This window comes from Dinoponera quadriceps, unplaced genomic scaffold (genome assembly GCF_001313825.1).
Source record: "Dinoponera quadriceps isolate SergipeBrazil2010 unplaced genomic scaffold, ASM131382v1 scaffold386, whole genome shotgun sequence".
Classification (NCBI taxonomy): domain Eukaryota; kingdom Metazoa; phylum Arthropoda; class Insecta; order Hymenoptera; family Formicidae; genus Dinoponera; species Dinoponera quadriceps.
Genome location: NW_014554505.1, coordinates 542,230 through 559,641, shown reverse-complemented (window position 1 = coordinate 559,641; position 17,412 = coordinate 542,230). Strand labels below are relative to the sequence as shown.

The following is a 17,412-nucleotide window of genomic DNA, read 5'->3' as shown; positions in this document are numbered from 1 at the left end:
AACATTCCACCGTCTGCGGAATACTGCAGTCGCCCCCAGTTCCCTAAGCCGAAAACCGCTGTCAATGAATACGGCGATGCCTTTTTCGTGGATCTCGCGGTTCGTAAGTCCACGATGACGGATGTAAATTTAGAGAACCGGGTCAATTGGATAATTTCCTTAAATCTCTTGTGAGCGATCTTTCGCGAGATGAATTTACAGGACGCCACAAATTGCAGCTAAAAAGAAGAAAGCTAACATTAATCCTTACGTTTGTTACGTCTGTTTATTTCAAAATCATTTGATTGCGATCGACAAATTTGCTGTTGTTGATTTAAAAAGATAGCGAACGTATTGCAAAAGTTTTTATTTGAACAACGCGTGAGGATATCGCAAGATAGAATTCTCACGATGTTATTATCCCGGAAGAGACGCAATATGCAAAGTGAATTAAAACTTGACGCGCGCTCGAGTCTTTTAAAGTTAAATAATTATGAAATTTATGTACGGGACAAAGTTAATCATGTTATTAAATATTTCATCAAGCTGAAAGGAGGTTTACGCATACTTTAACGTCGTATTTTTAACACGATTATCTTGAATACGCTATTTCTGCCCGTTGTTGCTTTCAATCTAACGAAAACTCAGTCGCGTCCCTTTTTAGCTCCAGCTTGATTGAACCCGCTCTTGCATTGCCTTCCGGGCAACAAAGGAATTTTTTAGCGCTTTTAATCTCGATGAACGAAATAAAGGATGATTTCTTTCTTCTTTTTTTTTTTAATTGAAAACGCCGGAGAGTGTATTAAACAACACGAAACAGCATTATTAATTGTTTGCAAAATATATTTCACAACCGCTAAAGGCCGATCGTGTCAACTGAATTTTACAAGGCTTCCCCGTTAGAGAAATTTTATTTTATTGTATTTAGCTTTTTATTTGCTCGTTTATTTATTCCACTAAACCAGAGTAACAACCGTTTCCGCTGAAATTCCAATTCGCGATCGCGTTTTTGCGCTGAAAATTAAAAAAAAAAAGCATACGTATTCGAGCAGAGACTTGCGGTATCATTTTCATCTCGTCACAGCGGGAATTAATTTCCATCCCGTCGTGCCGAAAGGATTAATACCTAAGGGATTAATGCCTGAGAAAATTCGACTAACGAGTTATCGATCAAACCAATAAGACAGAATAGTCCGCCGGAGGTGATAATCGACAAATCGTAGCCGGCAGGCAGCTACGGGCGTGGAAATCTGGTTTAAGTCAATTTCACTCGGGTCGGCCGCGTGTACCTGTGTAGCGAGCGATTTCTCGCTTCGCAGATTAAAGTGTCATCGCGGGTTTGGAACGCAGGGTCGCTCGTTACCGCGGGTATTTTAGTATCCGCTTTGTTTCGGCAGTCCGGGAGGGATATTAGCGGGGGAACACGGAGCAGCGGCTAAAAGAATCGTGCGAGGACATGGAGAAAATGTCATTTATTCGATACAAAATGCGAGCACGATCGCGCATGTTCGTGACACTAATCACTTTTATTTTATTTATTTATTTATTCTTTTATCTTCTTATCTTATTCTTTTATCTTCTTATCTTTACCGCTTCTTATTCTTTTATCTTCTTATCGTTACCGTTTGCGGCGACGTAGCTCTGTTCCGATGAAGCTTTGCTTTGCGCTCTTCGGTCTTGTAGTCGCGGCTTATGGGCCGCTTAATTGGTCGAATCGTCGATTGTACCTTAGAGAGTAACTGAGTAGCCGAATTTATGGGAGGAGAAAGGATGCTTCATCCACGTTCGCGGGTCTCTATATGCTTCCGATACTCCACCGGTCGTGGCGCATCCGCGCGATAAATGGTACGTGGAGAAGAAGTGTATTTCCTCAAACGGAGGATCAAAGAAAACTGCACAAAGTCCGGTGAATTTCGCGAACCGTCGAGCGAATCCTTACGAGTATACATGTGAGACACAATTTTCGCTCGTCGAATAAATGTACTCGCTTGCTTTCTCAATTGATAAAACGGCGGGAAGTCGTTTAAACTTAGGCCACGTTCTTACTCTTTGAGCGTTCATGCGCTGTGTCATTCTATCTTCCTTTGGCATATGAGGAACAATAAAAATAGAATGACGCTTACAGCGTGCGGACACCCAAAGAAAAACGCAGCTTTAGTCACGAATGAATGATTTTCCCCCATTACGGAAATCGAACATGATTTTTCAGACTTAATATCCCACGTTTTGCGTGACCCTTCGTCTTGCAATTCCATTGAATTATACATGAAAGGCTCGATCATCTCTTTCTCTCTCTCTCTCTCTCTCTCTTTTCCTCTTTGCCTCGGATATGCCGCGCAACCGATGGAGGGATAAATTTCGCGTGTTCGTTCGATAGGTTTTAACAAGTTCGAGATGCATAGAAAAGAAGGTCGAGATAGGGAAATATCGATTGACTTCGTGCGAAGTACGTTTGGCGCGCGACGCGGCCGTGATTCGTTACATCATAAACGTGGTTTTACTGACCGCGTGGCCACGTGCGAATGGACAAAACCGACGTGGACGAACCGCGACGCGTATGCCCCGACAAAGGGCCGCCATTCTCGGCCACGAATCCATTCGCGCGTATTTTCCAAGTGCACGCGTGCGCACGCGAGGAAAATCAGCGGACATATCGGCGCGGAATACGGCTACGAATATTCCCCGGTTCCGCAGATCGAGTGCTATTAGTGGAATTACAGCAGCGTTCTAGGTCTCTCGTCGGCTGGGTATAACGTCGCTTCTTCTTCGCGTGCCGGAACTCGCGCGAGGCTACGAGGGGCGCAGTTAACTAATTCAGTAAAAGCTCTTTCATCGCGTTCTCTCTCGTACGCGAGACGCGGCGCACTGACATTTTTCGACCCCTCTCGCGCCGTGAACGCGATTCGTGATTCCTCGTGGTGATTTCGCGTCGAGGATGATTTCGATACAAATTATATCCTAATACAGGAGGAGTGGGTGCTGTTTCATGCGCAATTCGATCATCCCGCTATTGCCGGAGGAGCCTGTGATCGAATGTCAAACGATCTTATTCGCGCCAGTGTATCGATTTCCCGTTAAGTGTTTGATCGACGACGATTAATTAACGCAACGGCTTACCTTTATCTCTCCCTCTTTCTCTCTCACTTTCTCTCTCTCTCTCTCTCGCTCTCTCTCCCTCGGTTACATCTTAAGTTAATTATACGTGTTACCTTCGGGACATTACGCTAAAGCTATATTCCGTTAATTAATTAAGGCGAGTAGCGTGGTCGGTTTAAATATGATTTTCCCTCGGCGATCTTCGTTCGCGAGTGTTCTCGCCCCGCCGCATTGTATCTTCGCGGTGAATTCTGACGACCGCACAATCTCCCGAGTGTTCTGTAATCGTGTGCACAATTTACAACGTATTTACAATCTCTCCGAGACCGTTGAACAAGCTTGATCCTTCTCGCCCCGCGAGAGACGTTCGAAAGAAATCTGGATGAGAAACACAGCAAGATGATAGCGCGCGAACGCCGAAACGACAAGGAAATCGTAATAAGGACAAACGTCGCTCATGCGGCGATATCGCGACAACAACGTTACAGCGGACAGAGACAGATGGGTACCTCGTTTCCGAAGATCGCTTTTGTGTAACGCGCGTGTATCCCTCGTAATTTGCCTGCGAGAATCGTCCGAGAGTCGTATCACTGTATCGTGCAGGCCTTCCTGGACTCCGATGTTCTCAGCGTGATCCTGGATCCCGGCGCGTTGTTCTCGTTCCCGGCCGCGAGCGAGCACGTCTTCGTCCTCATGATCATCAAGTCCGTCCTGATGCTGGGCCGACGCACGTTCGGCGCGACGACGCCGCAAGCGTCGCTCAGCCGGCGTTTTATGCTGAGAGTGGCTTTGTGCCGCGGCTGGAAAAACAAAAGCGGCCGCTTTTCAGGCTCACGGTCCCGCGGCTCGATAGGTAATCCTCGCTCGCGCTCATCCGTTCGTTCGTTCCTTCGCCCGTTCGATCGATCGCGTGCACAACTCGACTCCAGGAAGACAATGTTCCGTATCTTCGCGCGCTTCGTTAGCTTTAATCGGATTTTCGGCACGAGGGTCATCCTAGTCAACCTCTGGAAGCGGTTAATCAATCTCGAAGGGGCGTCGGCGTAGGATCGAACGTTCCGAGCACCGAGTACAAAGAGTCGAGAGAAAGAGCGTCGTCTCTCCACGTACGTACCTGCGACGGTGGCAACATGGTGGGCGAGCCGAAGGTGAGCGGTACTTTTCTGTGATGATTCGGCGCCATCTCCAGCGGTAGACCCGCCACCACGAACAGCTGGTAAAAAAGCTCGTCCACGTGGTAGTTCCGCTTTGCGGAAGCCTCCACGAAGATGCAGCACTCGTCTTGGCCTACGCAATATTGCTCGGCTTCCTCCACGGTGACCGTCCTGCAACGAAGAGACTCATTATTAAAACAATTACGTCGCGGCTCCGAGATGCGACGACGTGCGATCCGAGACAGAAGTATGTTCGCGAGTAATATATGCAGTCTCCGAATAGTAGAGAAGGGAACGTACTTTACATCTTTATCACATTTGTTCCCCACGATGACCATAGGGACTTTCAGGCTGTAGTGGCTTCGGCTCCTGCTTTTCGTCGCACTTTGGGTCGCGCTCACTTTGGTCTCGAGGATCGCCTCTCTCAGCCTGATCGCTTCCTCGAAGGATTCCCGACAGTCCATACTGAACACCACGACGAACAGGTCCCCTGCGAAATCGGTTACCGGTGTCGAATCGCGTCGGCTGATGGGCCAACGTTTAATCACGCGGCGAGATTTCATGGCTCAGCACATGAATGCCGTAATTGCATTATCGATGACGTAAATCAATGTAAATTAATGCTAGTTAATTTACATCGGTTAATTCACACCGATTCACCGACACGTTAACGCAATTGTGTGTGTGCCTTTTTTAATGAATCGCGGCCACGTTACGCGCGCCTGTCTGAACTTTGCGTAGATCAGATTTGCCCTCGAAGTTTCTTCGAGGGAAATTCCACCCGAGAAAAATGACAACCGAATAATTCGACGTCGAATTACTTTTCACTCATATAGAATAAATTCTATGAGTGATATTTTCGTTTAAAATTGGAGAGCGAATCTGATGTTTTCATCGTCGTTGCAACAAATTCGCTGTGATCGACTGAAGCATTCATTCGCGTGGATTAAGAATTCATTCTAGGTTTGAATTAAATATTTCCTCTCCCGAGAGTGGCAGTATTTTCACCATCGCTTCGAATGAATTCTCGCTCGTTTCTAAAGCGATTACGCTTTAAGAAATTTGGAGAGGCCAAAGTGTCTTTTTTTCCGTTTCCTCTTTTTCTTGCTGACAATCGCAACGACGCGTCTCCGATTGCTCTTTCGCACGCGTTCATTATGCGACAAGGACTGCAATTATTTTTAACCGGTCGGGAACTCGGCGCTACCGCACGCTGTTACATACAGACTAATTATAGCGATCACGCGAGTCACATGTGCGACACGCGTGTTATGGATTATGAATATTTATGTATCCCGATGGATTTATTTCCACGGCGACAAGGGGGTGCGGCAGCATATACATTGTGTATTTATAAATTCACTTTCTAACGACAACGACCACAACGACGACGACGACGACGTAACGATTCTGTGGCGGTGTTCGTGAGCACGACATCGTTCGCGAATACCGCTCGTACCTCCCGACAAAAACGCGTCGCGAACAAAAGGGCCAGCAGGATCAACCGGCTGTTCTCGGGGCGAACAAAAAACCCGTCCATTGGGGAACTCGACGAGTCGGGAAGTGTGGAGTACGTAAGCTCGGTAATAATATCGCTTTGCCAACACACAAGCGCCGTTCCACTTGGTTTTATTATCACGTGTCCTCCCGCTAAAAGATGCCGTTAAGCGTTTCATGTATAATAATAACGTCATCGTTAACTCTGCATTAGCGGCATAGTATCGCTTCGGAGCTAGAAAGAAAGACCCGCGCAAAGCCACTCTGGCGTTTTGGTCTCACCATCAAGAATTTATCATCGTTAACATATTTATTACATTATTGTTATTGTCGCGTCCTCTGTATACATACAGTAATTGTAATTAAATTATAATAATTATGCATAATTATTAATTTGGTTACTTGGATTTATGTTGAATTGCTGCATTAATTTTACGGGGTTGGCGCGCAACGGAATAGTTCGTATCGAACGTGCAGGTACTCTCTCATGTTTATGGACTTGCCGTAATGCGGAGGTGCCTGTGTATATACGTATAACTTCCGAACTTCGCGAGTTGTAAATAAGAGAATAACATTTTATCCGGATAAATATGTTAAATATATTAATGAGCTCACGAAATTAGGCAGATACCATTGCTGCCGGAGTTAAAGATCACAGCATCCAATTTAATCTCGCGTGATCTCTCCTTTTTCTTTAGAACCAGAGTTGGAAAAAAGTTATTTTTTAAATATAACTCGTTACCCTCCTTTATCGTTACTCAAGCAGTAACAAATCTTAACAATATTTTCATTCTTTTTCAATCCTGACTAGGAACAGGATATAAAAAAGCCTGTTCTCCTCGCGCGAGTACGATTTTTAAATTGACAGTAGACTTGAGGGTTCACAGATACGTCTCGTTTCGTCGCTGTTGCATCGTCAAGGAATCCCTCAAATTCGACTTCACGTTGACGAAAATCCTAGTCGCCTGTATTATAGCGCGACATTTTATTCCCGCGATACGCACGCGCCAGCGAGCCCGTTATTGTCCCCGATACGGGATGAAAATATATGTGTGTCAGCTATTATGCGGTAAAGTTCGCGTCTCTTTGGTGTCGAAAGGAATTCTCTCTTCTCGCAACAGCCGCCGTGTCCGGAGGTTCATTGTCTACGAATCGGGGTCATATCACCGCGTTCGTCCGTGTTCAGGCGTATTCTAACGCGGATCTGCGGCTCGCGGATTCGACCTTTCGTGTTTTCGACGCTGTAAGCCGATCTCAACCTGCGAGTGGAAGAGTGCGTTTGTAGAAGGGCGGCGATGTTAATCGCGCTTGAAGGAGGTTTGAACATTTGACCAAATATAAGATAAATCTATAATATATAAGATATAAAAGTTAATCCAACTAATAACTTAACAGAAATTTTAATAATCTTTGCTTTGTATCCTTTTCAAGACATTTAATTATAAATTTGTACGTATGCAAGTATAGAAATTTCATAAAACACCAAATCTCTCCTAATTTGATATATTTGCGCACAAAATGAAAATTTGAAAAAAGAACTATTATAATATTTAAACACATAATACTTTTTATTATCTGTATATATCTAGATTAACTGATGCATAATTATAGTATTAACAAGAAATATAAAAAATAATATTTTTATATTTGCAATATTGTGTGCATATATTTACCTCAGTTTTGTTTCAAACTAACATTTATTATTTAGCTAATGAAATAAATGTATAGAAAAGAAATTTTGCTTGAATATTAAATATTAAATTTATAAAAGGCCCCCTTCGATGAACCACTGAAAATATGGCACTTAACATAATAACCTCCTTAAAATTCGCATTGCTGAAGTCGTTTCGTCAAAATACGGCATTATTTGCAAATTTCGGATATAAGGATACTCGAAATTGCTTTTCTAAACGATTAACGGAAAATAAAACGATACGATAGTTCTCGATGTTTATGGACGTACGTATTATTATCAGCGCACATGTCTTCGTGGGTAAAAGGTTACCCATGATAAAAGTTTCCGGCGAAGTACGGACGATGTACGAATTATTAAGAGATCTCCGCGGCGCCTCGAAAAATGCGAACGGAAAACGCAGCGCAGCCGTGACTCCCCGTCGAATGCGCGGAATTTCTATCGCGGCGCGAGCGCGTCGGACGGAATACAAAACTAAACACGCCGCGATGAAATTCCCATCGACGTGGCTTTCTTGATTTTCGTACGCGTGGACGGCAATTTAAAAATTCCTCGGATTTACGTGTCTAATTTCACCGTACGCTCCTACGTGAGGTCACCTTGTGTCCGTGACACGCGACACGTCGCCATTCCCGGTGCGTATGTGGAGCAATAACTCGTGAGGGACGAGTATCGGTTTTGTCCGATGCAATTTGCGCATTTCCATTTCACCGCAACGGTGAATTCGTATACTTAGAGGCCCCGTGGGCATACCGCCGTTGTCAACAATTTTGAACCGCGGTAATTCCGCCGAGTGTTGTGTTTTACAATAATAATATAATTAATAATCAGGGCGGTAATTGGGTAACTATGAAATATTCGCGGGCTGCTTGATTACGTTAGGAAAACAAAATTTATAATGATTGTATCTGACCTATGTGGGCGAACCCCTGCTATCAGAGCGTGCTTTATTTTTCAGGTTCAATCTTCATTGGATCTAATTAGGTCGGTCCACATAGATCAGATCCAATCATTATAAATTTTGCTTGTCTAATCAAATAGTTAAATGTTTCAAAATTGAATGTTTCAAAGTCACCCAATTGTTTGTTCTTTTTTGGAGGTCAGTTTTGTTTCTCTCAGGAAATTAAATTTTCACAAGAATTGATGAAATCAACCAACAAATTAACTATTTATTAGTCTAATAAAGGCAACAAAATTACGCACAGTGAAAAGAAGGAATATCCATGGGTCTGTGATAAACCGAGTGTGATATCGTATTTATCAACTAATCGTACTTTCCAACGAAAAATTAAATCGTCGTATCCGGGAGCGGCCTGGGCTCCGCGCCTGTACGGTAATTCACCACTGTCTTGCCGGATATAGTATCGTTTTGGGAATTACACGCTATACAATAGAACCGTAATTTGGATTACGGCCCGATTTGACGGTGAACGTGACGTTCGTATGTATATCCGAGCGTAAATATGTATTTTCAGCCTGCAGGTCGGCGAGTCTTCCGTTTTGACAAGCGACCGATGCAATTGTCCAACGTTGCGGCGCGATACCGAATTATCAGGTAGAGGTGAGCGTCGCGACGTGTGACGGGTCGGAGGATCCGAGAGATCTACATGGAAATCAGAGAGGAGCTATCGAGCGGTAAAGAACACGACGAGTGGACTGAACTGAGTTATCGAGCGTAGTCCGTGCGCTTTCTCCCGGCATTTTCGCCGGGATAGAACGTCCTTCGAGATTGTCGGCCACTTATCACCGCCTTTAAGCTCTCGCTCTGTCGACCCTCGTCGTCGTCGAGCACCCCTTCGCTCAACACATTCAATACCGCGAGGATCATCGGTGACCGGTGTTACGATACACGACTAACGCGTTTCATTAATACACGGATGGAAGACGACGAACTATAATTAGGGATTTCTGTGCACCGTTTATAGAGAATCGATTAGGTGAGGTAATGGGGTATATTTGGAAAGTTTATCGTCAGAGAACGGCGTGCTTATCTTCTACTGTTTAATCGGGAAAAGCTTTAGACGAGAGAGAGAGAGAGAGAGAAGATGAAGAGAGATTGAATTTATAATAAAAGCCGGGATATAGACTATTCTATTAAAGAGATGAGTACTATTAAAGGAAGATTAAAGAGAGAAATACCCCGAAGGAGTGAATCAATGAAAATAAGTGGAATAATGTAGCAGCTGCTGTCTCGGTACTTCGATAGGTCGGACCGTTATTTCAGTACCTGACTGTCGCGCGGACGAGTCTTTAATTTATTGAAAATTGAATTTCCCGCTGTAACTTCGGTTGCATAATCCGCGCTTAGGTTTCTGCAAATTTAATCGAAATCCGTACGGTGCTCAACGTGTTAACTTCGTATCCGGGCCCGTTGTTTGAAATTTTCGTAACGGCCGACACGGCCGGACGGTATCACCTGGGGCGGCCTTCTCCCCCGAACTTTTCTCACGCGCACGGCGAACTGTCGTTGTCGAGGATATGAGATTTCGCAAAAGTCGTGAAACTTCTCGCGAGCGACGCTTCTCGATCCTGAAAATGCCTGAAACGCGCGCCGTTTTTCCCGTAAAATCAGCGCGATTTCCGGCAGGCGTGTCCCCTTCGTTACGAACGAAGAACGAAAGTTTCTCCGACCGTCGAGCCGCGGAACCTATGTGTTAAAACGCGGTGTTAATTTGTACGCGAGCGGCGCTGCAATAAATATACCGGCCGTGTTTCGTCGAGACTCTTAAAGATTCACAGGCCCTCACTCGCGGCGAAAAATCGTCGGAATCTTTAGGGATTGTATTTTTTCCCCGTTTTTTTTCCAACCACCACAGCCTGGCACATTCTCATACAAGATGCATCTCAGCGCACTTGCGCCCCGCGCGTCGCCCGCTGCAACGTGCAATTTCCATTCGCCCGTACGACGGGAGTTAAATATCCATTAAGTTTGTCGAGTCAATATTCGCCACGTCGAGAAGGGCGATACGGTTAGCCGTCAGGGATCGAATTTTAATACCGTTAGAAACTATGTATTCGTATATTTTTGCGAAACTCGTGCGAATATTTTTGCTCCTCTCTTTTCGATCGTTTTTGTTTTTACACTTCTTTTGCGAACGGCCACGTCGGCGTGGAATGAAGCGGCACACACACACACACACACACTCTCTCTCTCTCTCTCTCTCTCTTTTTCTCTCGGGGGTGCGGAAGAAGCGGTGAGTCGATGGACTTACCCGTCAGGAACGACAATCGTCTCATGGCCGGAAACGGATGGTTTCCGCTTGTATCCAGGAGATCAAGCTGGTGAACCTCGCCTCTGATCCTGTAGAGTTTCCTGTGAAAGTCTTCTATCGTTGGCGTGTAGCTTTCCTCGAATTTGTTGGACAGAAACCTGGAACGTGAGCGGCAGAGATTTCACACGATTTCCGCTCTTTCTCTCTTTCTCTCTTGATGCGGCCATGGCGCCCGGCTGTTTCGATCTCTACGCTTTTCTAGTCGAAATTTTGTTTCCCCCCCTTTTTTTTTGTTCTTTTTATCGGTCGCTCCCTTTGAGCCGCCTCGCGTTTAGACTACACCTACCTTCCTCGAGTTTTTTTATTCCACGCAACAGAATCAACGGGATATACCGTATCGTAATTTCAGAACGTCCATCATGCCTCAAACGTGTCGGAAAATTAGGATGCCCGCGTCTCTCCTCCTCCGCTCTCCCGGCTAAAAGCGTCCATTTAATTATTTAAATGTATTCGCCCGGAAACGGTGTTACGTGTCCGATGGGACGATAAACACAGGCTTAACCCGTAATATCGTGTATTTAAAAACTCACATTTGCTCGAGAGCGCGGGCGGGCGGGCAGGCGCCTGTCTCGGCTTTCCAAATGAGCTCGTTAGCGGTCGCTATCTGCGCGCGTACGAACGAAAAATTCGCTTAGCATGCGCGGGCCGCGTAATTGCGGTCAATTTAGGATGGTCGACATAACTTCGAACCGGCCGTGCCGCAAATTTTCGACATTTCGCGGCGCCGGGATGTTCATCGGCGCGCAATATCGGCGGCGATGGATTTTCTTCTCTTCCTCGGCGTAAGGACTCCGCGCGAAACTGCACCCGGCCGATTTAGCCCGTCGATGGGAAGAGAAACGTCGTTAGCTCGCAGTTTTTAACAGGCCGATCCAATTCGAAAGGATCGCTCTTTGTTAGTAGGGAAACACGTGGCCCTGGTTTTTCGATATTCTCTCGTATGCGCGCCGGCATTCGCATGCACAATAATAAACACAATACGCCGGCGGTGAGCTGCGGGTGCACGCTTCAAAGATTAATTAAATCACATTGTCCGCGCTATTAGTAATCGATCTGCGAAAGGGAGCGCGACGAACGGAATTCGTTTGAAAGCCCGGAGAGAGCAGCGCGTCGGGAACGTACGGAATACCTAAACGCGGAGAAGCGCGTACCGCGGAAAGTGCCGCTCGGATTTGCCGAAATAGGCCTGACGAGAATCCCGTGCGTCCGTGGAGAATCTTTCTGAAAACGCGAGTGCTGAACGTAAAAGTTACAGATAAATAAATGCAAAGCAAACGCAAGCTGGGGAAAATACAACTACACACGAAAGAGAGTGAAAATAATATATGTGAAAATAATGATTTGTTGTAAAAATGATGAAAATAGCTCGTAAAAGAAAATTATGAAAATAATAATTTGTAAAAATTATAAAGATGATTTATAAAAATTACATGAAAATAATTCGTGAGATGCGATAAAAATAATTATCGAGACGAAGAAGCGAAAGAGCGACGATTGACGAGAGAGAAAGAGGGGACTGGGGATCGAGGGGGGCCTATTAAAGCCGGATGTCGCGATTTGGGCGAAATTTCGTGTTTACCGTGCTACAATAGCAGTCTTTCCAACGCGGGCGCTGCCAAGCATAACGAGGCGATAGCAGTTACGCGGTGGCGGCTTGCAGGCGTCCTCCTGCGACGAGGTGGACGCGGGACTTGGGCTGACGGGCATAGCGAGCATTCCATCCTCTGGGCCCGAGGGACCATCCACTTCTGGCTCCGCTTGCGCGCCTCGCCGACCACGGTTGATCCGACGCTCGGGCTCGTCGGCTGCACTTCCGCTTCTGCAGAGCCTCTGCACGCAACACAGAAGTCGGCCGCACGCCTCCAGCTGCGGAAACGGGAATTACTTGTCTGTGAATGTGATATCAAGCCTTAACCCTCTCGCCACTCTCTCCCTTTCTCTCTCCTTCTCTTTCTCCCCTTCTCTGTGCTTCTCTATCTCTGGGGTCATAATCTCCAATAGATCATAGAATGGTGTCGAATTTCCAAGTTTCCTGTACGATCCGGTCGACGGCAACGGATACACAGAGCCGGCCCATATTTCATGCGATGCAGCGTGCTGCAAAAAATATCGTATCTCCTCTTGGAACTCGCTTTACTTCCAAATTCGAGAGACACATACGCGAATTGAAGTATTTTTTGTCGCGCGAAATAGTTTGTTATGCTAATCGACGAGCTAATCGAATATGAATCAACGATAATCCCGGCGGAAATACTTTCATGACGAGAGATTTAACGTTATTTACATTTCACTTTGAATTTCGACTGTATCCAATGCCGGTTAACGCAAAGCTATATTGAATTTCGCAAAATTCACGCACATTTTAATGAATGTCGAGAATTATTTGGAGCTTTGACAGGGTGTTACATATAGTTCTCTCTTTTTCTCTCTTTCTCTATTTTCCTGTTCTAGTAACTCGCATTTCACACGACGCGAAATACGAACGGTCGGCGATGGCAAGACTAATATTCACGAGATTGAATTTTCCAATAAATAGTAGGATGACAAGCGTTTCCAGACGAAGACGATATCGTACGCCCAAAAGGAATCGCGAAGCGTGGAAAGAATGGGATATACGAGATCTAAATATGAGTGCGCGTAGACCGATTGGATTTGCTCGAATTGATTCGTAGCGGTAGATCCCAGCAAAAATACTTTTATTAGAGCGACGCAAGAGAGAGAGAGAGAGAGAGAGGGGAGAAAGAGAGAGAGAGAGAGAGAGAATAAAAGGGGACAGCGAATGTGCCAGACACACTTTAGGACCCCTCTTTTCGTGAGTACTCTTGAATATTTTCGTTTGCTTTTCGACGACATTAAGAACGTCCGGAAGTTGCCAGCAGCAACAAAGTATTGGAAAACATTTCATTTTTGCCGAGGTCGAGAGTATCGTGGGCGGTGAAGAGTGGCGGCAATGCTTAGCCTCTGTGGTCGGCATATTCGTATTTTTCAATACGCAATCCGATTATATAATTCCCGACGAATCGTTACCGAACGTTGCAAACGCAAATTTCACCGCATATCTCGCCAAGTTTAACGAGAATGCTCGTTACGCTGACAAAAAAAGTTTCGAGGTGACGCACTAAATAAACGCGGAGGAACTTGGCTCGACTAGCGTGTGTGGGTGCCATAAGAATTGGAGGGTTAAGGTTCCTTAGGCATATTCCGGAATATCCTAAAATAAGTTTGAAATACCTCGCGGCGCGTGCGCGCGTTATACACGCCGAAAATATAAACTAGTCCTGCATAATTCACCCGGCCAAAACGATATTCGCTCCCGTTTGTTCGGCGTTTTGGATTTACCGGCGATGTTAATACAGCAGCCTGACATGAGAAAGCTCATAAAGATGTCGTGTTCTCTTCAGTTAGTTCCCTTTCAAGGGGAAACATATATCAAGATTGTAAGGTGCAATGAAAACTTCTGTGAAGCACCGGAGAAACGCAGAGAGCGATCGCTTTCTTTGCTTTTAATTAATTCGACATTATTTAGGAATACACGCAGCTTTGACCGATGCATCGCTGTCTCTCCTCGAAATTATAGTTTCTCATGTTGGATCTCCGAATGTTAATTATAGGGATAAGGCGCAATTCGTATCTCTCCGTCTAACCTGTAAATTCACGTCCACGGATACTAATGTTTCTCAAGCGTCTGTGTCGAGAGAGGCTTTATTCGCGCTTAAGAATCGAGGATTCCACCTACGTTAAGCGATAACATTATTTTTCGTGTTCGTCTTCGAACGAAAGTTTACCCTGCCATTCGGGGCTTTCGTGGACGCGCGACGCGCCACTCGGGCAGAAACTGTCGCATAATAGAACGCGTTAAATCTTTACCGTAACGCCCGGTGCATTTCTAATTCAAGCTCGCTGAATAGAACGCTAATGATTGCAACGAAGCAAGTTCTGAATGTCGCTTAACACCACTTTAACGCACGATAGTTGCAGAAAGCCCTTTAAAAGAGATAAAAACGGTGTTATTTCTTGAATGACGGCGAAGCCACTCGAATCATTCCATGTTCTCTCTTCCGCCCGAGAGAAACAGCACGGGTTCGCCGACAGGCAAGCTTTTAACGCCGTTTGATTCGCGAACATCGACGCTGTAATTTCATCGTGAATAATTTTTAGAATGGTAAATACTCTAGGGCTAGAAATGATATTCGAGGCTTCGAATTTCCGAACCTTTTACATATTTTATTCGAATAATGAAACGATAATTTTGAAGTGTGAAAATTCGAATATTCGGAACGTTTGAATATTCGAAATTTCAAGGACTGGAAAATACGTGTGTTTGTTTTATAATAATAATTTCTACCTCTAGTAAATACTCTAATACGTGTAAAAGTAAAATATTGTAAATATATCGAGGAAGCCCCGCGAAAGTTCCCAGTTACACTACATGTCAAATATTGGTTCGACGCGTTTTTCTCAAAATTGATTAAGGACGAAGGGACCAGCAACGTGGCTTGTTGATGCGCCGGAGAGGAATCTTCCTAGACGCGTTCCGTTGAAAAATACATGAAGTAAACTCGATGCTCGTCGCTGTTGCTCCGCAAATTTACCTCTGAACAAGACAGCGTGCCGCTTCGCGTGTCTCGGTTTCGAGACGATATGCACAAGAGGTGAGGCTTTATAAATATTTAAATAGGACACCTGATGCCCGCGCGAGGGTGTGGACCGCAATTATTAAAGGCCTCCATTAAAACGCGCCGCGCGTATTGCTCTCCTTTTTTTCTCCTCCTTCTCTTCTTTCGTCCTCCCTCTCTTCAGAAATGTGGTAACCTATTTTGTGAAGGAAACACAAGTGAGCCCAGGTCGCGTTTTATTCTCGCTGCTTTTCCACGACGCTAACAGCACGAATCGCCCTGATATGCCGTTTAGCGAATGGCGACGTAAATCGCGTAACGGCGAACGAAAGAATCGTTTCTTTCTTTTCCTTTTCTGCTCTCTTTTTTTCTCTCTTGTCGAGCGTCGCGCGAAATCCCATCTCGTGCGGTTTTCGGCCGTTAATTCAGCCATTGAGCTCTTAAATCGCCCAGCGAGATCGTAATTACTGACCGCAATTGTTTCTTAACGGTAAGTGTCGACGTGAGTTATTATTACATGTCGATGATGCTTTATTTCTGGCCCACGCCGGAGAATCGAGGTTGCGGCATTTTTCGATGGCGTTTTAACTATAAATGCGCGTGAAAAAGCGAGGGTGCTTGCATACGCGAATTGGATCGGATTGCAGCGTCATATTTTATCTCTGTCTCAAGTACGACGAACGTTATCCGTCTCGCGATACATCTCGCGGTGGTATCGACGTTCTTCTCCATCCGCGCGCGGGATATCTCTCCCTGTCGTGCAAATATCCCCCGGAATAAAAGTCGGGCGTGCTGCAGTTACTATTTTTAGAATTTATGAACGGTGTTTCTTCCCCTCCTCTTCCCTGCGAAGTCGGTTAACTACAATCTCAGTTTTACTGCTATTCCGTTTCTTTCTGGGATTAGAACTAGTATGTAAGAAACAAAGATTTATATCCTCTCCCTCGCGACGTCCGATTTCAGAAAGAGAAAAGAACCAAACCGGGATCAACCCTTCCATTAGGAGCTTTTGCCGTTTCTTTCCTCGCGTCTTTTTTCCTCCTCGACTTCTTTTCGGTAAAACATTCTGATAAGTCGCGAAATCTCTCTTAAATGAGTTTGAGTCTGTGAAAATGAAATCGCATCGTTTATCGCGCTTCAGACGTCTGTCAAAAATATTAAAAGAAATACGATCTGACGGATCATTAAAGCAATAGAAATATATTTTCGCCGCAAGTCGGCAACGCACGAAATAACTTTATCGCGCGGTCCTTCGTGAGGCGGTCAAGTTAAAATTAACCGACGTTGATGAAAACGCGAATAACGTGCCATAATATTACGCGAATATTACGGGGTGGCTAAACTGAGGTTGACAATTTTTGATCGCGCGCCGACTTTTATTTTAGATCTTAGAGCGAAGAGAAAAGCTCTTTCCGTCGTCGACAATGACGATCCTCGGGGGAAGTAGCGACGGTTTGCTTACAGCGGCTGGCTATGAATACTCAGTGCGGATAGTAATAGGCAGATTCTGGTAGTACCAGGATAGAAACTGTACAGCTCGAGACTATAGAGACTATGTAAATGCAGATGTTAGAGCTCTCGCGTCCTTATCTCTTATCTATTCGGCCGCCTCGGGGGAGGAGTCGCGGACAATCAGCGCGATTAGAGATACCTGCACGGGAGAAAAGAATTAGTTTTTTATTTAGCTTCCACAGCTAAAAATTAGCTGTTCACATAATATCACTGAAATTTAATTAATCCGGCCCATTTCTTTTGTCCCTGCGCCTAGTTTTTAACTCGCACAGCTAAAACCAGGTCTGCTAGCTAAATTTCAGTAACATTATACGAACAGCTAATTCCTTTTTTCCGTGTATATGTAGAGATTCGGGGCTGTTTTATATCACGGTCAATTTATATCTCGCGTGTATTTTTAGCGACGGCGTGTATTGTTAGAATCTTGTCGGAAGGAATTCACCGCCGTCAATGTCGGGGCGTGCTGTCGATTTTTATTACGCTCGAGATCGAGGTCGAGATCGAATTAAAGATAAAGCGGGTGATTTATCGGACCGCGGATCACGAGATCCGCAGCCCGGCATATGCGGACCTCTTCGACCCCCCCCCCCCCC

The 17,412-nt window shown here is 45.2% G+C and overlaps 2 protein-coding genes across 4 annotated transcripts in view; one reads left to right on the top strand and one right to left on the bottom strand.

Annotated features, from left to right (window-relative positions):
- The window catches only part of LOC106751606 (MKL/myocardin-like protein 2), a 275,296-nt gene that overhangs the window by 10,448 nt on the left and 247,436 nt on the right, over positions 1 to 17,412 (top strand). The gene's annotated exons all lie outside the window — the stretch shown is intronic.
- LOC106751608 (dexamethasone-induced Ras-related protein 1) overlaps positions 1,461 to 17,412 on the bottom strand; it is a 24,578-nt gene continuing 8,626 nt past the window's right edge. Inside the window, exons 2-7 of one of the 3 annotated variants that reach the window (XR_001375074.1) lie at positions 12,271 to 12,557; positions 10,632 to 10,789; positions 4,530 to 4,719; positions 4,190 to 4,400; positions 3,585 to 3,875; positions 1,461 to 3,453 (exon numbers count right to left, since the gene is read on the bottom strand). Coding sequence is in view for 1 of the 3 variants with exons in the window: in XM_014632560.1 (XP_014488046.1) it covers positions 3,663 to 3,875; positions 4,190 to 4,400; positions 4,530 to 4,719; positions 10,632 to 10,789; positions 12,271 to 12,407 (909 nt within the window). In the remaining 2 variants the exon portion in view is untranslated. Of the gene's footprint in view, positions 3,876 to 4,189; positions 4,401 to 4,529; positions 4,720 to 10,631; positions 10,790 to 12,270; positions 12,558 to 17,412 lie in introns of all 3 variants that reach the window. The other 2 variants (XR_001375075.1, XM_014632560.1) reach the window with 2 other exon arrangements.